The following is a 15,669-nucleotide window of genomic DNA, read 5'->3' as shown; positions in this document are numbered from 1 at the left end:
TGTCCTGTACCTCCTGACTGCCAGGAAACACCTGGCTGATACCCCGTGCTGTCATTGCTGAGGAGACAGCACATCCTGGATTAGAACAGCAAACAACACAACGTTGCATTTAAACCCACGGGGGGAAAATGGGCGATATTATCAAGCTGCCAACACCCACAGAATATCATTTAAAACAGCTTAAAAACAAACTCAAAAATTTAGCATCAGCCAGAGAGCAGCTCTCAAAGAATGACCTGTGACACTGCAAGGTGACACAAAGCCTACGATCAGCAGCATCTAACAAGTTCACCTGCTGGCTGGTTTTGTCAGCCCTCCTCTTGAGGCCAGATTTCACACCAAATCTGTGCGTCAAGCAATTTTGTTCCTCCCCTGATTAGATCCTCTCTCTTCTATCTCATGAGAGATGTTACTTCAAGGACATGCTCCTCTCATGACCCCTACATACTCATGCATGGAAAAGATGCTGAACGTGTCAAACCTCCGACCAGAAAGAACTCTGCTGTTCTCCAAACATGCTTAAACTGCTGCCATGAGCAATTCTGGGTGTGGTTTGATTGTACAATACAGAACCCCAGCTAGCACTAAAGCTTCACACAGCATCTAAAAAATTATCACTCTGGTTAACTGTGGTTCTCCTTCACCTTCCCTCACACCCTGTTTTAGGTACAAGGACATCTGTTCAAAAATAGCCTTAGTAAAATTCATCACCCTGACATACAAATAGTCTGCACAAATTGCAGCCTTCCCAAAAAAAGGGCTTTATAAATCTTGGCTCACGATCAGCACCATGCACCGGTTACCCATGACTGCAGGAAATGCTCCTGAACACAAACTGGAGTTCAAGAACACAAACTTGCTCCTTCCTCTGAACTACCAAGGAAGGAAGGTGGTTGCACTGAGTTTGCCTTCACTGCAGTTCAGAACAAAGAGTCTGTCCATCCGAGTCCCTGGGACATCCTGGAAAGATTAACAGACTTTGTCAAATGACACTTGCCATGACTCACTGTCTTTTTGTGTGACATAAGAAAATTAGACTAAAGAGCTGTCATTAGCTACATCTTTTTGTTTTGCAGTAAGTAAGCACTATTTGTTCCTGTCACGTATCTTGATGTTTAAGATTTGTCCCAAAAAACCACGTACAAAATGGTAAATTTTTCTCCTGGGTCTGAATCACCATGGACTGACTCTATTCAGCAAGCCTCCAAAAAGAGAGGGGGAAAATCCCAACACGTAGGTCTCTAAGAAACATCTGAACAGAATAAACAAAGGGCATTAGAACACAATCAACAGGAAGAGCTCTCAGTAACACAATGCACAGGCTGCTCAGCTCTGGCTGCAGCGGAAGGAAGCTCTAGTCAACAGTGCACAAAATAAGCAAGACCGTGGTGCAGTCCAGAGAGATGCCTTTGTGTTATTCCAAAAGTTCAACTTTTTTTCAACTTACTAAAGTAGGAAAAGTGGGAGGAAAATAAAAATCTCACTAGAGCTTCACTTTCAAACTTTCATTTTGTGTCTTATGGAACTTCAGTGCCTTCACTTTTGCTGTGTTCCTACATACACACCCTAGAAAGAAGAGAAAAACCCTGATAACTGTGTTCTTCAGAATGCTCCAGATAACACAGCATTCTGTCAGTGAGAGACTACAACACAGTCTATTAGCATTATAGATGTTTATTTGATCAGGTATTTGTCTCTTTCCTGCCCTTTAACTCATACTGAAGGACTCAAATCAACCTGTATTAGTTTTACGCTTCCTCCCTCTGCACAGTGACACTGTTTGCCTTTGATTTACCACCACCACCAGGAAAAAAGTGTCAAGTGTCAATATTTAAGCAAAATAAATATTGTTAGCACTTCTTAAAAGACAATCATGTGGATGCTCAAAATTCAGCTTCCAGTTGCACTGGATTCAGGCATCCTCATAAGCACAGTAATACATCTCACCTTTATTTGAAAAGAGTTGTCAGTTTTCCACAGCAAAAGAGAATTGCCTGAGTATGATTATTTGGAAATTACATTTATGAACTAATTTTGTTACAACCTGCCCAGTTCCTTCCTATTTCACCCTTGTCTTTTTTCACGACCCTTATGTTAAGGCAATTCTGTATGTTGTGTAGTGGATCTGTTGACAATTACTTCACCCTTTAAAGACTACCAGCAACATTTAGGCCAGAGAGAGCTAAGCAGTAACTTCATCATAAAAAAAAACAGCAGCTACCCAAATTGCTAATAGTACCTATGAAGGACAGGGAATGAAGAGTACTGTCTTAAAAACATGGAAACCGGATGGCCAGAGACACAGAAAGTAAAAGACAAACAGAAAATTCCTGCCTCCATAATTCCACCCTATTGGAATGGCCATGGAGACAAAAAGCTGACTGCAGTTGTCAGAGAGCCTTACAGGAGGAAAGGCCATTGATTCTGGGGCAGAATCATACAGAGCCTGGAGAACCCCAACCAAACCTCTTAAAAACAGGAGAAAGCAGTTAGAAAATTGAAAGTGGAAGTTGTAGAAGGGCACAGACACACTGGAGTGGAGTTTGAGAAGACACACACTCTATTAACAAAGCAGCATTTCCACACATACCAGTCCTGGCTGTTAATGGCATCTCCATATCCTGGTGTGTCAACTACTGTTAAACGCAGCTTCACCCCTCGCTCCTCTATCTCTACTGTGGAAGCTTCGATTTGAACTGTCCTCTCTATTTTCTCTAAAATAAAGGAACATTTGCATTGTTATTATGCCTATCAATTGCTGCAGAAAGCCCTGCAAGATAGAGCAAGAGAGGAGGAACTGCCATCTGGAGTGTATTGTAACCTACACAACATCAAATATTTTAGAGGAAAAGAACAAGCTGGGAGGTAAAATTTAACACCACGTCTTTGTAAATAAAAAGCAGCAATAAACTAAAAGGGGGGTTACTCATAACAATATGCAAAAATAAAACTTGAATACTCAAAAGCATGCTGGACTGTCAAAACCAGGATTTAAGGCATTAGAGGCAAAAAGCAAGAGAGGAAATGGGAGCAAAGCCACATTTAGGTATATGGACACCTAAAAGGCTTGGGTGGTTTTGTTTTTAATAACAACTGGTGAAGAAACAAAAGCTGAGTCTTTGAAAGGAAAAAAAAATGAGAAAATGACAACTCAACAAAATACAATTTGGAGGATTAAAATACATGTAGACAGCATGAAGAAAGGGTGTCATGGGTGAGGCTATCAGAATGAAGCAATGTTAACTGAAAGAACATGAAGTTTTGTAGGATGTGTGCTGGAGGAACTGCAAAAGCACATTTACCTGCAGCTCCAGGAATATAACGCTCTGGATATAGATCAGTCAGGAACAGACTGTTAATTAAAGTGGATTTTCCTAAGCCAGACTCACCTACAAACAAAACAATTCAGGTTATTAAGCATATAAATGTCTTACTCCAAGCTTTTTAAAACCCCTCATCCTTCCTCAGGCCCACATTATGGAGGAAAAATAATTTGTTCATCAGGATCCACCCTAGCTTTTGATATAAAAACATCAAAGGTTCAGCTAAGCACTTTGAAAACACCGGAAAAACAAGGCTCCAGTGTTTTCATGAATGTTACATGAAAATTTTAAGTTTACTGTAATAAATGTCACAATAAAAGCTGAAAGGTCATGCAGCACTTTGGCTGTAGACCTAGAGACAGTTCAGTTACTTAAGGGAAATTAAAACTTTTTCATCTAAACTTACAAAAATCGGGAGCTGTAGCTCTCCCATTGAAAATTTCTGAGAGCTTCATGGTTTTCCTAAGCTAGAAACTGAACCTGGAACAGTGCTAGGAAGGAGAACGAGTAAAGCAACCCCAAACTAAGAGTCAGGGTTTCCACCCTTAGAGCTGAGCCTAAGTACGTTCCATGAAACCAAAACCATTCAAAATTCACCTGAGAAGTTTCACAATTCTGTAACTTCAAGTCATACATCAAAGTAATAAACTTGTAAATGTAACTACTAAATCTGAGTTTCAAAAAAATAACTTTTTTCCTAGCCCAAGGAATCAAAGGAGTCAGCATTTAGAACAATTGGTCGTATTACTGGAGGTGCTACTAATCTGATCTTGGAGATGGAAAAGTTATCTGTCATCACAGACTACATGAAACAAGAACTCTACACATAACACAGATTACCTATTTATCTCACAAATACTGCTGAACACTGCCACCAAATAATCCTAAACAGTACTACAGAGCACAGAGAATAAGATGGAAGTGTTCTGCATCTCTTCTCATTTTCATTTTTCAATAACTGCTACAGAACAGTGACAGTACTGTGGGCTCCCTTTGCACTTGGATAACATTAAACTGATTCAATGCAGATATAATTCAACATGTCACTTGGGAGACCCTTGTGCCTAAAGGACTCTCCATCAAAGACACAGGTGCTCACTGACAGAACAGGCAGGGTTTATTATTATTTATTATTTCTTAAATTACAGGTTTAACTCTGACACAAAAGTGAGTCAGTACTGAACAGCAGCATCACCATTTCAACAGCAAGATACTGACCATGTGCATTCATGCCTTGAGTCGGGGAAAAAGAGTCAAAGGAAGATTAAACAACCACCCCATCATCTGACAATGAGTCAGGAACACAAAAATGTCCTGCTGGCTCAAAGTCATCACCCCTAATCACTACAAATACTCCCTCCTACGAAACAGGACAAAATGGTAAGAGATTTAATTAGAAAGTATAGAGGTTCAAAGCTTTTTTTCTGTGTAACAGTCAATTGCTAAGTAGGAAGAGAGATACACCTCTGAAAGAAATTTCACTGTTGTTGTACAGCAGTCAAAAACACTTAAAGAAGTGACTTACCAACCACCATGAGAGTGAACTCAAAGCCCTTCTTCACAGATTTCCTGTGAACCTGGTTGGGCAGGTTAGCAAAGCCCACGTACCCCGCCGAGTCAGAGAACTGCAAGGAAACAAACGTTGGGAATAAATGAGATCCTTCTCCCCCTTCAAAGCTGAAAACAAGTTCAGTTGATTCTACACAGTAAGGGGCAGAGGTATAAAAAGCACATGGAAAAATAGAGAATGAAACTATTTTTGCTGCTGTAGCAAGGCAGACCCTGACACAGGCCCATTGACCAAGGCTGATGTATCAACAGAAACCAGTCAGTACCTTGGGCTACACAAACAAAAGTCTCCCCTTGCATAAAATCAACATCTGCAAGCTTGCAAGAGCACACTATTATCAATCTTAAGATGTAAATACAGCTAAAAATAGAAAAAAAAATCTGTTAAAATTTAGTATTTGCTGCTACTATCTTCTCTAAAAACAATGTATATGCTCCCAGGTAAAACACAGGAACATTGTACTCGTGTAGGGATTTCCAAGACACAGTTACACAGAGATGTATCTTTGGCTTGTTAAGGTGCTCACCTATCTTCACAATCTTTAACTTCTAACACAAAAGCAGGAAAAAGAAACATGCCTGAAAAACTTTATCAAAGAGATTCGGGCTATAAACAGAGCAGGCTGCTTCACCATCTGTTATCCATTGACTGAAAACCTGGTAGGAGCCTAAACAAGAACTGCAGCCACTTGATTTAGGGACCTATGAACTACCTGGAATCAGAGGTTTTCTTCACAGATGAATTTATGATGAGAACATTTTTTATACAATGCCAGACATTTCCAGTGGGGCAGAGGGGATACAGCTTAAAAGGTAATTATTTATTTGCTAACAATCCAAAAACATTAGAAATGAAGGTTTGTCAAATGAAGTTTCCTGAGGTAAAAGTACCAATTTAACTGTGTAAGCAAACTCAGGCAAACACCAGGAAGCCTATTACGAGAATCACATGCAAGCTCTGTTTCTACTAAACGGTTCCTTTTAAGGAACACATCTGCAGCAATAAGGTATCATTTATTCACAATTTTACCACTTCATTAAAACTATGAGTATTTTCAGAAGTTGAACAGATTCTAAACAAAATTTTGGCTATGCAGCCATCTCTTTACCTTCACTTTTTCACCTGACTGAGACATGTTTCGTCACTCCAAGTTTCAGACACTGTGGAAAACAAAGCCATAGTGCATGTTAGCTGACTTGAAGATTACACTGATTTTAATTCTGAACTGATCATCTGCTTATAAAAATCACATTTTATTCTAGTAGAATGAAATGTCACATACTCAAGGATTACCACAATAAAGAGGCCACAATCAAAATGTTTGCTTCTGAAAGAAGTTACACAGGATTATCAAAACCAGAATACTTCATTTCAATACTTAAAAGTTTTGAAACAAAGATATTCCTTTAGAATGCAAAATACTAAAATTTAGTATCATAACAAACTTTCATCCATCCTGTCTTTAAAGAAGGAAAATTGTCTACTGAGAGCTAATGCTGAGTACGCATGGCACTCCTGACAAAATGCTTTTTTAATTCTCTGATTCTGCACTTAGCTAATGAAACCCAAAATTCAAATATTCTCTGTTCCCAACCACGGTTGGGATATAGCAGCACTAAGGAGGTCATTTTTCTTTCAATTTTTACCCTTTTGACTTATATTTCTCTTAAATATGGTTTACAAACCAGTGAACGTAATGTAACTGTTGTCTAAAAATTACACAGTAATTCCCATGAGAACAGGACACTCGTGATTCCCAGGTAAGGGTCAGAACATAACATTATTCCCAGTCACTTCAAAGTCCTGTTGCTGAAAAGGACACACTTGGCTGACCAATTCTGGACACGGAAACTCACCCTGAGGTGAAGAACTCTCCAAAAGCTTTGTTCTCTGGCTTCAGACACCCCGAAGAAGGGTTTTGGCAAGCCCTTCTCTATTTACAGCTGAGCTGTAGGTGAGTTCTCAGGGCAGTAGAGAGGCCCCTTCACCCAGAGCAGCCCCTGAGCAGGGCAGGAAGTGCACAAGTGGCAGGAGCACTTCCCAGCCTGGTCTGTTGGCAGTGCAGCTCCTGGGCTGCAGTGACCAGTACAGGCACCTGTGTGCTCAGACACAAACACCTTCCTGGGGGGTAGCAGGAGCCCTTTCAGCAGGATACAGGACACTTTCTGAGACTGGCATTTTGACAGTCCAATCCTAGCAGAGACACACTCTGGACTGAGCAAAAGCAAAGTTAGCATAATTACCACTTGGAGTTTTAAAGAAAACATGTTTTCAGCTCCCACAGCATTTCATTTGCCCTGCAGCAGACATTTAAAGTCCTGGCAGCTGTGCAGATGCCAGCCACCCTGGAAGAAAACAAGGCCTACTTTTCCCCCAAACCCAGCTCGGTTCCTTGCTATGAAAGCCTAATAAAACATCCACTGCCTGGAAAATAGGGAGGTCCTGATCCTAACCATCTTCTGGCAGCCCCTAATTAGGTATTCCTCAAAACAGTCTGGGAAACTGTTAAGAAGCCCTTAGGAATGGTTTTGAAAAAAGAGAGCTTATTTTTCTTTGACCAATATGCAAGGGCTCATTCCAGCCTCCAGCCAACCACTGCTCCAGATCCTTAAAGACAGTCACAGTCTCACTGACAGATGTAACCCATTGCTCTGGCCACATCTTGTTTCTAAGTTTGCAAACCTCTGCTGTCACTTTGTCTATAAAATCAGTAACATAATTCAAGAGTTTAGAAAAGCTCATAAAAAGCCACTGAGTGCTAATGTAGATAGACCTGGCCTATCTCCCACAGTGATGCCAGATGAGAAACCCCCAAACCAGCTGCCTGTAGATAGGAGGGGGAACAATTCAGGTTTCAATATGTATGGCAAATTGTCTAACTGCTTCTGCTTTAAGCTGACAGGAGAGTCACATCCATTATGGCATCACCCAAGTTACTTTATTAAGAAGCAGAAGAGTCAAAATCATTGTCAGTTGACTATGACACGTTTGGCTTCAAAATCAGTCTCTCACAAGAAGCTAAATTTACAATAATTTGTTCCATAAATATAACTTACAAAACCTGCTTCCTACAGGGCAAACCATATTCACGTTGTGTCTTCCTCTGACCAAAAAGTTTCTGCAGCCAAAGCTGCAGCACAGCTGCTCTGATCACATCATGACTGCAGCCACAGGCAGCCAGTTGGTCATTTCCACTGTATTATGTTAGAACAGAAATATTCTAACTAAAAGTTACCTCAACCATAAAAACAAACACACAAAAAACCCCCACCCACAGAAAACACCTGCTGTTCCACAACACTTAATAAGGCACCGGGGTTCAGTTGGGAGCTCAGCTACTCAGCCACGACACACTTTGCAGTTCCTAATACTGCCCTCGTGAGGTTTGCTCGAAAATCATTCAACCAACCACCCTCCCCGGATGACCACGTGCTGTCCTCCCGAGGCTTTCCCATACAGCACAAATCAAAAGTTTATCGCTAGCAAAACGCCTCATGTTAAATCTCCTTCCAGCACCAAACAAGCGCAGCATCGGCGGCGCCGCTCCAAGTGAGAACGTGCTGCTGACCCAGCCCATGCTGGGCATCAGCGAGCCCTGGAATCCAGAACTGCCTGCACACAGCTGAGGCAAACTGCAAAACCACGGGGAGCTGAGCCTCTGACTACACTCTGGGCAGGCCCTCAACCGGAAATTGGAATATTTCATTTCTCATCAATTTTCCAGAATAAAACATACAAAAAACATAACTAAGGCAAACCAGAGCCTGTTCTGTTCTCTTTAGGTTTTCTGAGTCCTGTTTCAATCAGTACAAGATAAGCCAAGCAGCACACGCAAAATAGTACACAGAGAAAGGAATAGTTAAGATGCAACTGCAATAACTTGCAAAAAGCAGAGAAACTTTATCTGTAAATAATTCTGGGCCCTATCTAGCAGGCCTAGAAGGAGAAAAGGACACTGTGCTCCAGTAGAGCAATGTCCAGATCTGTCTTCCAATGGGGCATAATGTAGCAAAGTTTCATTTCGGATCCCAACAAATTCCTACCCTGAACAATGTGATGTCTGGCAACCAAAGGGAGCAAACTGCCACTAGGTTCAGTTCCAGCTCCTCCTCTGCAAACACAGAGCCCTGGAACGTGCCATCCCTCCCTCTTCTGCTGAGAACAGTATTCCAGTGAGAGAGAAAGAGAGGGGAAGGAAAATGGGTCATTTCCTTTGTTCCTGTCAGGATGCAAGAAGTAAACTGTTAGGAACAGGCAGACTGGGAGCTTCTTAATAAGAACCACACAAAGAAAGTGCCACGAAACATGTACAAAGAGTGTTTCCATATAAGGATATCAAACAACATTTTTAAATCATCACTTTAGAGCGACCTTACAACCATCTCTACAAGCAGAACAGCCCTCCTGATTTCTCAAATGAGGTTTTTCTTTCCATCTGAGATTATACAACTCTGATACTTTTTCAGAAGTATTTAATAACCTAACAAGGAACCACAAAAAGCAGTAAAGACTTTAACAGGTTTCCCAGGGCTGGAAATGGTCTCAAAAACATCAGCATTCTAAAGTCACTTTTCAGACTCAAAGCAGACAGAGAAACACCAGGAATATGCCAGTGAAATACCAGTATTTGTGGTTTCTCTACAAAACCCCAGGAAGAAATGTCAGAGTCAAGCACTGAAGCACATCAATAAGAATGAAAAAAAAAATATAACTTTGCCAAGTGTCTTATACATAGAGAAACAAAGAAGTTACTTGAAAATTAGACATTTTTTCACTGTATTCCAAGCTGGATACAGGGATACAAATACAAGGCAGTTAATTTTTTTTTTGGTAGCTTACTCATTCCAAGTTGTGTGAATCACTGAATTCTATCAAACAAGTGTGTCCAGCAGAGCCTGTTCTGTGTGCCGTGCTTTGTTCCTGCCACATCCTCATCTCTGAGGGGGGAAACCCCCCATCACTGCCCCTAGATCAACAATCACAGATGATTTCATTTTCCTCATCAGAAACAGGTGTTACCAATTGAAGGAATTCTCTTTTAAACATTAGCAATTCTGCATCACTCTCACTCAGGAAAATGACTGTATCACTTCCCCCAGCACAGAATTCACAGCAAATGCCACCACCCAGCTGTGACCTCTGCAGACAGACCACTCCAAGCATGAGCCACTGCTCTGGCTCTGCACTGGAGCTCAGTGCTCGTGAGTCCCACAGACTTCACTCTGGTGCTGGATTTGAACCAAGGACACTCCACACAGATTATTACTGGGAATGCATCAAAACCTGGAACATGCCTGTGACTTCCCAGAACACATGTACAGCAAAAGGAGCAAGGACTGGGCAAGTTAGGGGGACCCACCTGTGTGAGCACTGGTCAAGAAAAAGCAATGTGTGAATCTAAAGCTCTGATCCCAAATACTTTATTTAAAGTTCCATTTCAACAGTAACATTTTACTCTAGACACCTTCTTTCCTTACTGTTATATCAGTGAACACGGTGACTTAAAAAGCACAAAGGAGGCAGTGATACTGTTCTCATAAACGACCAGCTTTAGGAATGATGTGCTTCCTATGCAGGCAGCTTTGGACTGTATTTTTGCAGTTACTGTGTCAGAAAATTATTGGGTAACAGATCTGAAAACGTGAAAAGCAGGGGCTTTTTCAAACGAAAAAGCCAAACACATTAGCCACAATCACTCATCAGGACACAGGTAGCTCTGCCTCACACCCACAGAATTTAGGTACAATTGTGTACATGCTGGCAACGCATAGCGAACTGATAAGCTGGTATTTTAAACCACTTCCAAATCACGCTTAAGTCCCGTGACACGACGAAGTCTCCGACCTGCACGTGAACAATAATGGTTTGGCTAAACAAAACCAAACCCAAGCAGCGAAGCCGTGCTGGGTCTGTGGCCGCCCCCGGCCCCGCGCTGTGCCCTCCGGCAGCACCGCCCGCTCCATCCTGGCGGGTCCGAGGCACCCCGGGAACGCCCGCGGGGCCGGCACTGCCCGCTCCATCCCCGGCCGAGGCCGTGCCCGCACCTCAGGGTAGCTCCGGCCCGAGGGGTGCGCGGGCCGCGGCTCGGGGGTCCTCCCTCCCCACACCGGCGGCACCGACCCAGCCCCGCCCGGGCCGAGCCCCGGGGCGCTGTGCGGGCGGAGGCCGCGCCGGCCGGGCCGGGCCCGTTCCCCGCTCTCACCTGAGCGCTGAGCCCTTAGTGCTGAGCCCTCAGCCCCGAGCCCTCCGCCCGCGGCCGCTCCGCCGCCGCCCCGCCAGGCCGCGATCCGCCCGCGTCCCACACGCCACCGCGGCCGAGCGCCCGCCTACCCCGCGCCGCTCTATGGTCCGGGCCGGGCGCGGGAGCAGCGAGAGGAGGGACAGAGCGGCCCCTGCCCGGCCCTGGCGGACCGGGCCCGTCTCATCCACCCGCAGCAGGGCCCCGACCTGGGGTAGGAGAATAGCCACGGGGAAATCCAGCTTTTGGCTGTCACGCCGTGGGGAACATCAGCTGGTTGGTTTTCAGCTGCTCATTCACAGCACAGGGAGCAAATTTCTCTCCCAAGCACTGTGCAGAAGTTCCAGTGTCCTTGTTTTACTGCACTGTGGCCTTTCCTCGCGGCATTCCCTCGGGCTCAGGGACGGTGTCACCGCCCAAGGGGCTGGGGGGACTCCAGCAGAACCACCTGGGCTGTCAGCGATACCCGCAGTCAGCGTACAGGAATAAATCACTTCCTCACGGGGAAACTGTCACACAGCTCAAACACTCAACACTGTCCAAGCTAAAACACTGTCGGCTGAAGTTCAGGAAAGGCTTTTTCCAGCCTTCTACCTGCAAGAACTATGTCCAGGAAAGTTCCTGGCAGTCCATCCACACGTTTTGCAGAGGGCAGTTTGTATGTGTGACCCCGCAGGAAATCCTTTGACTTACAATTCTGAACACCAACAGCACATTTCTGTTCTTTCTGCATTTCCATCCATAAAGCAAACAGGGTTGCAGCTCACAACAGGAAAATGTGGAAGTGAAACAAATGCTGCTGAAGGCAGACTGGCATTATTTGCTAATTCACATTGTGCTCATATTATCAACTGTGCATTGATGTAATCTGAGTCAGAACCAGATAAAAGCCAACGAAAGCACAACCAAGTCCCATTTCCTGGGACAGAGTGTAATGTTGTAACACCAAGTTCTGTTACACAGTACATCCTTGGAGGAGTTAAAAGACGGAATTTCGGTCTTCTTTAGAAATTAAGGTATGATTTAAAATTACTCCATGGATTTCCATACAGGTGTTTTGTACTATCACCAGAGGAACAACCAGGGCAGTTTTTTTCTTTCACTAAGTTAGAACACTGTGATGGACACAATGTTTTGCACACATGCACTGCTATTACAAATAACTCCCATTTGAAGAAATTATAAGATATTAACACAGACAATGCCAAACCACAGACTGCCATTGACCCAGAGTCAAGTGGAAGTCTGCGCTTTCCCATGCCTGTCACTCCTTTCCTGTGGCAGGATTTAGTGCAAGGGGTGAAGCAGCCCCCGGTGGTTCCAAAAGCCCGTTATTGAGGCAATAGGGGTGGTGTTCCCAGGTCATGGCTGGATCAGATCACTGACCAACTGTCACACAGAACCTTCAGGGGAGTCCCAGTCCTCCCCAAAAGTGCCACTGTGCCAGACAGTGATGTAGGGAGGGGCAGCTGGGGTAAGAGCAGAGGTCAGCTACAGGCTCTGCAGGGCCCAGGAGCAGATGCTGAGGAACAGATAAAAGCAGCTCCGTGCCTGTTTCCTCCCTGCACTCTGGAGCTCGGCAGCTTCCTGAGCCAGGGGTTTTATCTTGGTGGTTCCCTCTTCCATGAATTTTTCTTCTTGCTTTTTGAACCCATCTCAACTTCTGGCATTGCAGAGCATCCTGTGACAGTGTTACAGAGTGTTATGAACTTGGAGAAAATGTGCTTTTGTTATTTTGTAACCTGTTACGAGACTCCTATGAACCCACAGTTGTAGGAACTCCCGGCAGCAGAACTGGAACTATTTGGGGTGTGTGGCTAAGAAGTGCTGAGAACTGCAGACACCTACAGCAAATGCAGGCCCACAAAACACATCCTGCATGTTCCTTGCTTCTCACCTCAGTATTAGGGGTGAGTCCAAACGGAAGAAATGGTTCTATTGGAGACTGTTCTTCCTAAATGGTTAAATAGTCTAGAAAAGTTCATGCTGTGAACAGCAGTGACTGTGAGTCACTCATTCCCAGAATTATTATTTCTGAAAGAATTTTGTTTAATTCTTCCCTTGGAAGTTCCAATGCCTTTTATAAAAGTTCCTGATACATCTGGGTTTACATTTTCAAAAGCACAATTAAAGTCCTTCCTTGAATTCAAATATTAACTTTGTGTGGAGTCACATCTTAGCACATTAGAAATACCTCATCCATTCAGCAAAAGACATTATGTGTCTTTTGTTCTGGTCCTTACCAGAGAAAATGGTGTCTTACTGATTATAATAAAATAAATACAACCATATAACTGAAAGCTAAATTGAGTTTTAACAGATAAAACAACTCCACATTCCTTGGCATTATTTCTTTTACATTGAAGAAAAAAAAAGTTATGCTGCTTAGACAAAATAAAACTGTCTTTTTTCAGTTTTAGGATCCCTTTTAACTTGATTATCTTTTAATTCAGTCTGTTCCTCACATAGCTGGATGTTTGAAAGTTGAGCCTAAATTTTGTGTGATTGCTTTGATGGCTGCACTACAAAAGCAATTCATGAAGCTATTGGCCCACTACTGTAAGACACTGAGCATCTTGAACTCTCCCAATCCTCCCTGGAGATAAAGTTACTCAAGTCCAGATTAAACTACTTATTCTTATCCATATGCATAAATTCTTTTCATTTCCATAAGATTTCAGTCGGTGTTTGATTCAGAATATTTGTGTGTGCTTTGCCAAGTTACAGTACATGGCTCCAGGTCCAAGCCTTTTAGAAATAAATACTCAAGAGCTGCACACTGTAGGTGACATCCTCTGTTAAAGGATTACCAGAGAAAAAAGTAGTGGATGTCAGAAACAGTAACTTAGATATTCCCTGGGTTAATTTTAGGATTTGGGTGTGCTGATAGGCAGAAATTTAAGGGCAAACTTCCCACTGTCTGTTCATCTTTGGTAAACTGCTGATTTGATCAAAATGCTCTTCTGTGGGCTTTATCTGGAATCACTAACAGGGAGAACCACTCTAACATCTCACATTTTCTGTATTTTTACAGATGTGCTGTGTCAGCAATCAGAAGTATCAGGCCCACAGAAAGCTGGTCTCTGCTGAGCCCTTTTGAAGCCCTCAGCTCAAAGCTGGAGCTCTGGCAGGGCACAAACAGGAAGCCCCTATCTGTGGATGCACCAGGATCTCTTGACACAAGCTACTTTGCATGTTTTTCCCAAAACCAGGGCTTGACTCAGACATGTCTTGTGAAGAATAGATCAGCACTGCTGAGCAGTAATCACTCACAATGAGAGGAGATGTGCCAAACCTCCCAGGTGTGCTCAGGAATGCAGATTTCCTGGGACACAAGAGAAATGTAGTACCTTTCCCATCACTAACCCTGAATGGGTTTCAGTAATTTCATGGTCATGTCTTTACCGATTACTTTCAACATTTGCAATGTGTATTTAAAACAATGGCATTTGTCCTTGCTGACTGTTGTTTACAGACTGACATCTGTCTGTCAATCACCATGTGATTTCCCAAAAATTCCATGGGAGAGAGATCTGCCAGGATCCTGGTACACCACCATCTGTGGAAGGAGGCAGACCCTGGAGAGGACAGAATCAGCCTGCAGTTCTCCTGAAGGAAACGTGCAGTAGGATGGAGCATTAGGCATGAAACAATGTGTATTTCCTACAGCCCCCACCCTGCCTAGCCAGGCTTTAACACATTCCCAGGATCTGTCCATGGCATTAAAGAGAACCATATGAGTGGCATGGCCTCAGCATGTGCAGTGTGATCTTTTGGTGAGCAGGATGATCAAACCTTTTCTGCTCACCTGCAGATGTGACATTCCAGGCTTTGGGAAAGGGCTCTCATTCACCACATCAACTGTCCTGAACACCCTTGACACAGTTATGGTGTCCAGTGACACTGCAGTGTTCTCTGGAAAGCCAAACTCAGGAAACAAGGAGCTGAAGAGGTGTGTGCACAGCTCCTCACAGTGCAGCCCAGCTGGTCCTGACCGGGGTGACAGAAACGTTCCCATCAGGGCCTGCTCTTAGAACACAGACACGGAGATAATTCCAGCACTGGGAAGCTTCAAATGCTGATCAAGAAGTTTGCGTGTAAAGGAATTCAAGTAGGAAGATGTGGAACTTAGTTCTGATGATGGTTTAGCCCAATTAATTCCCTCGTTGTGTGAGGAAAGTGCTGTAACACTGTCTCAGTGTTCCCACCGTGTGTGGCCCAGCCAGACCCAGGCTCCTGCTGCCTCCAGGCAGAGGGGGTGTGTAAAGCAGGGCTGGGGCAACTGTTTGGAAAGGGATATAAAGCAAATATATGAAGGCTGGAAGCCTTTATCACCTCTTTCACTACTGTCCCAACTATATATCTGTTTCCTTCTTTTACCTGAGCCTTGTCACATCACCACTGAGGGGGAACAGCAGCGTGGGTACCCACTTCTCAATCCCGAAGGGCAGCAGCAACACTTGTACTAAAAAAAGTGTTGGATTCTTCATCATTAGCACCAGTCATTGAGCACTACTGGTTCCTCTTGCAAAATTCTG

General features: G+C 43.7%; 1 protein-coding gene across 5 annotated transcripts in view; it reads right to left on the bottom strand.

Moving 5' to 3' along the window:
- Positions 1-11,932, bottom strand: part of LOC108497673 (septin-2) — a 35,589-nt gene extending 23,657 nt beyond the window's left edge. For 2 of the 5 annotated variants that reach the window (XM_017815515.1, XM_017815520.1), the window contains exons 1-5: positions 11,096-11,195; positions 6,002-6,053; positions 4,849-4,948; positions 3,303-3,389; positions 2,591-2,714 (exon numbers count right to left, since the gene is read on the bottom strand). In XM_017815515.1, coding sequence (XP_017671004.1) covers positions 2,591-2,714; positions 3,303-3,389; positions 4,849-4,948; positions 6,002-6,028 — 338 coding nt within the window. In that variant the 5' untranslated portion in view covers positions 6,029-6,053; positions 11,096-11,195. Of the gene's footprint in view, positions 1-2,590; positions 2,715-3,302; positions 3,390-4,848; positions 4,949-6,001; positions 6,054-8,936; positions 8,959-11,095; positions 11,196-11,340; positions 11,365-11,824 lie in introns of those variants that run through there. The other 3 variants (XM_017815516.1, XM_017815518.1, XM_017815519.1) reach the window with 3 other exon arrangements.
- Positions 11,933-15,669: the final 3,737 nt, after the last annotated feature.

The sequence above is a fragment of the Lepidothrix coronata genome, unplaced genomic scaffold (assembly GCF_001604755.1).
Source record: "Lepidothrix coronata isolate B3197 unplaced genomic scaffold, Lepidothrix_coronata-1.0 Scaffold51, whole genome shotgun sequence".
NCBI classification, from domain to species: domain Eukaryota; kingdom Metazoa; phylum Chordata; class Aves; order Passeriformes; family Pipridae; genus Lepidothrix; species Lepidothrix coronata.
The sequence above is the reverse complement of the archived record's forward strand: the minus strand, read 5'-3'. Positions and strand labels throughout refer to the sequence as shown.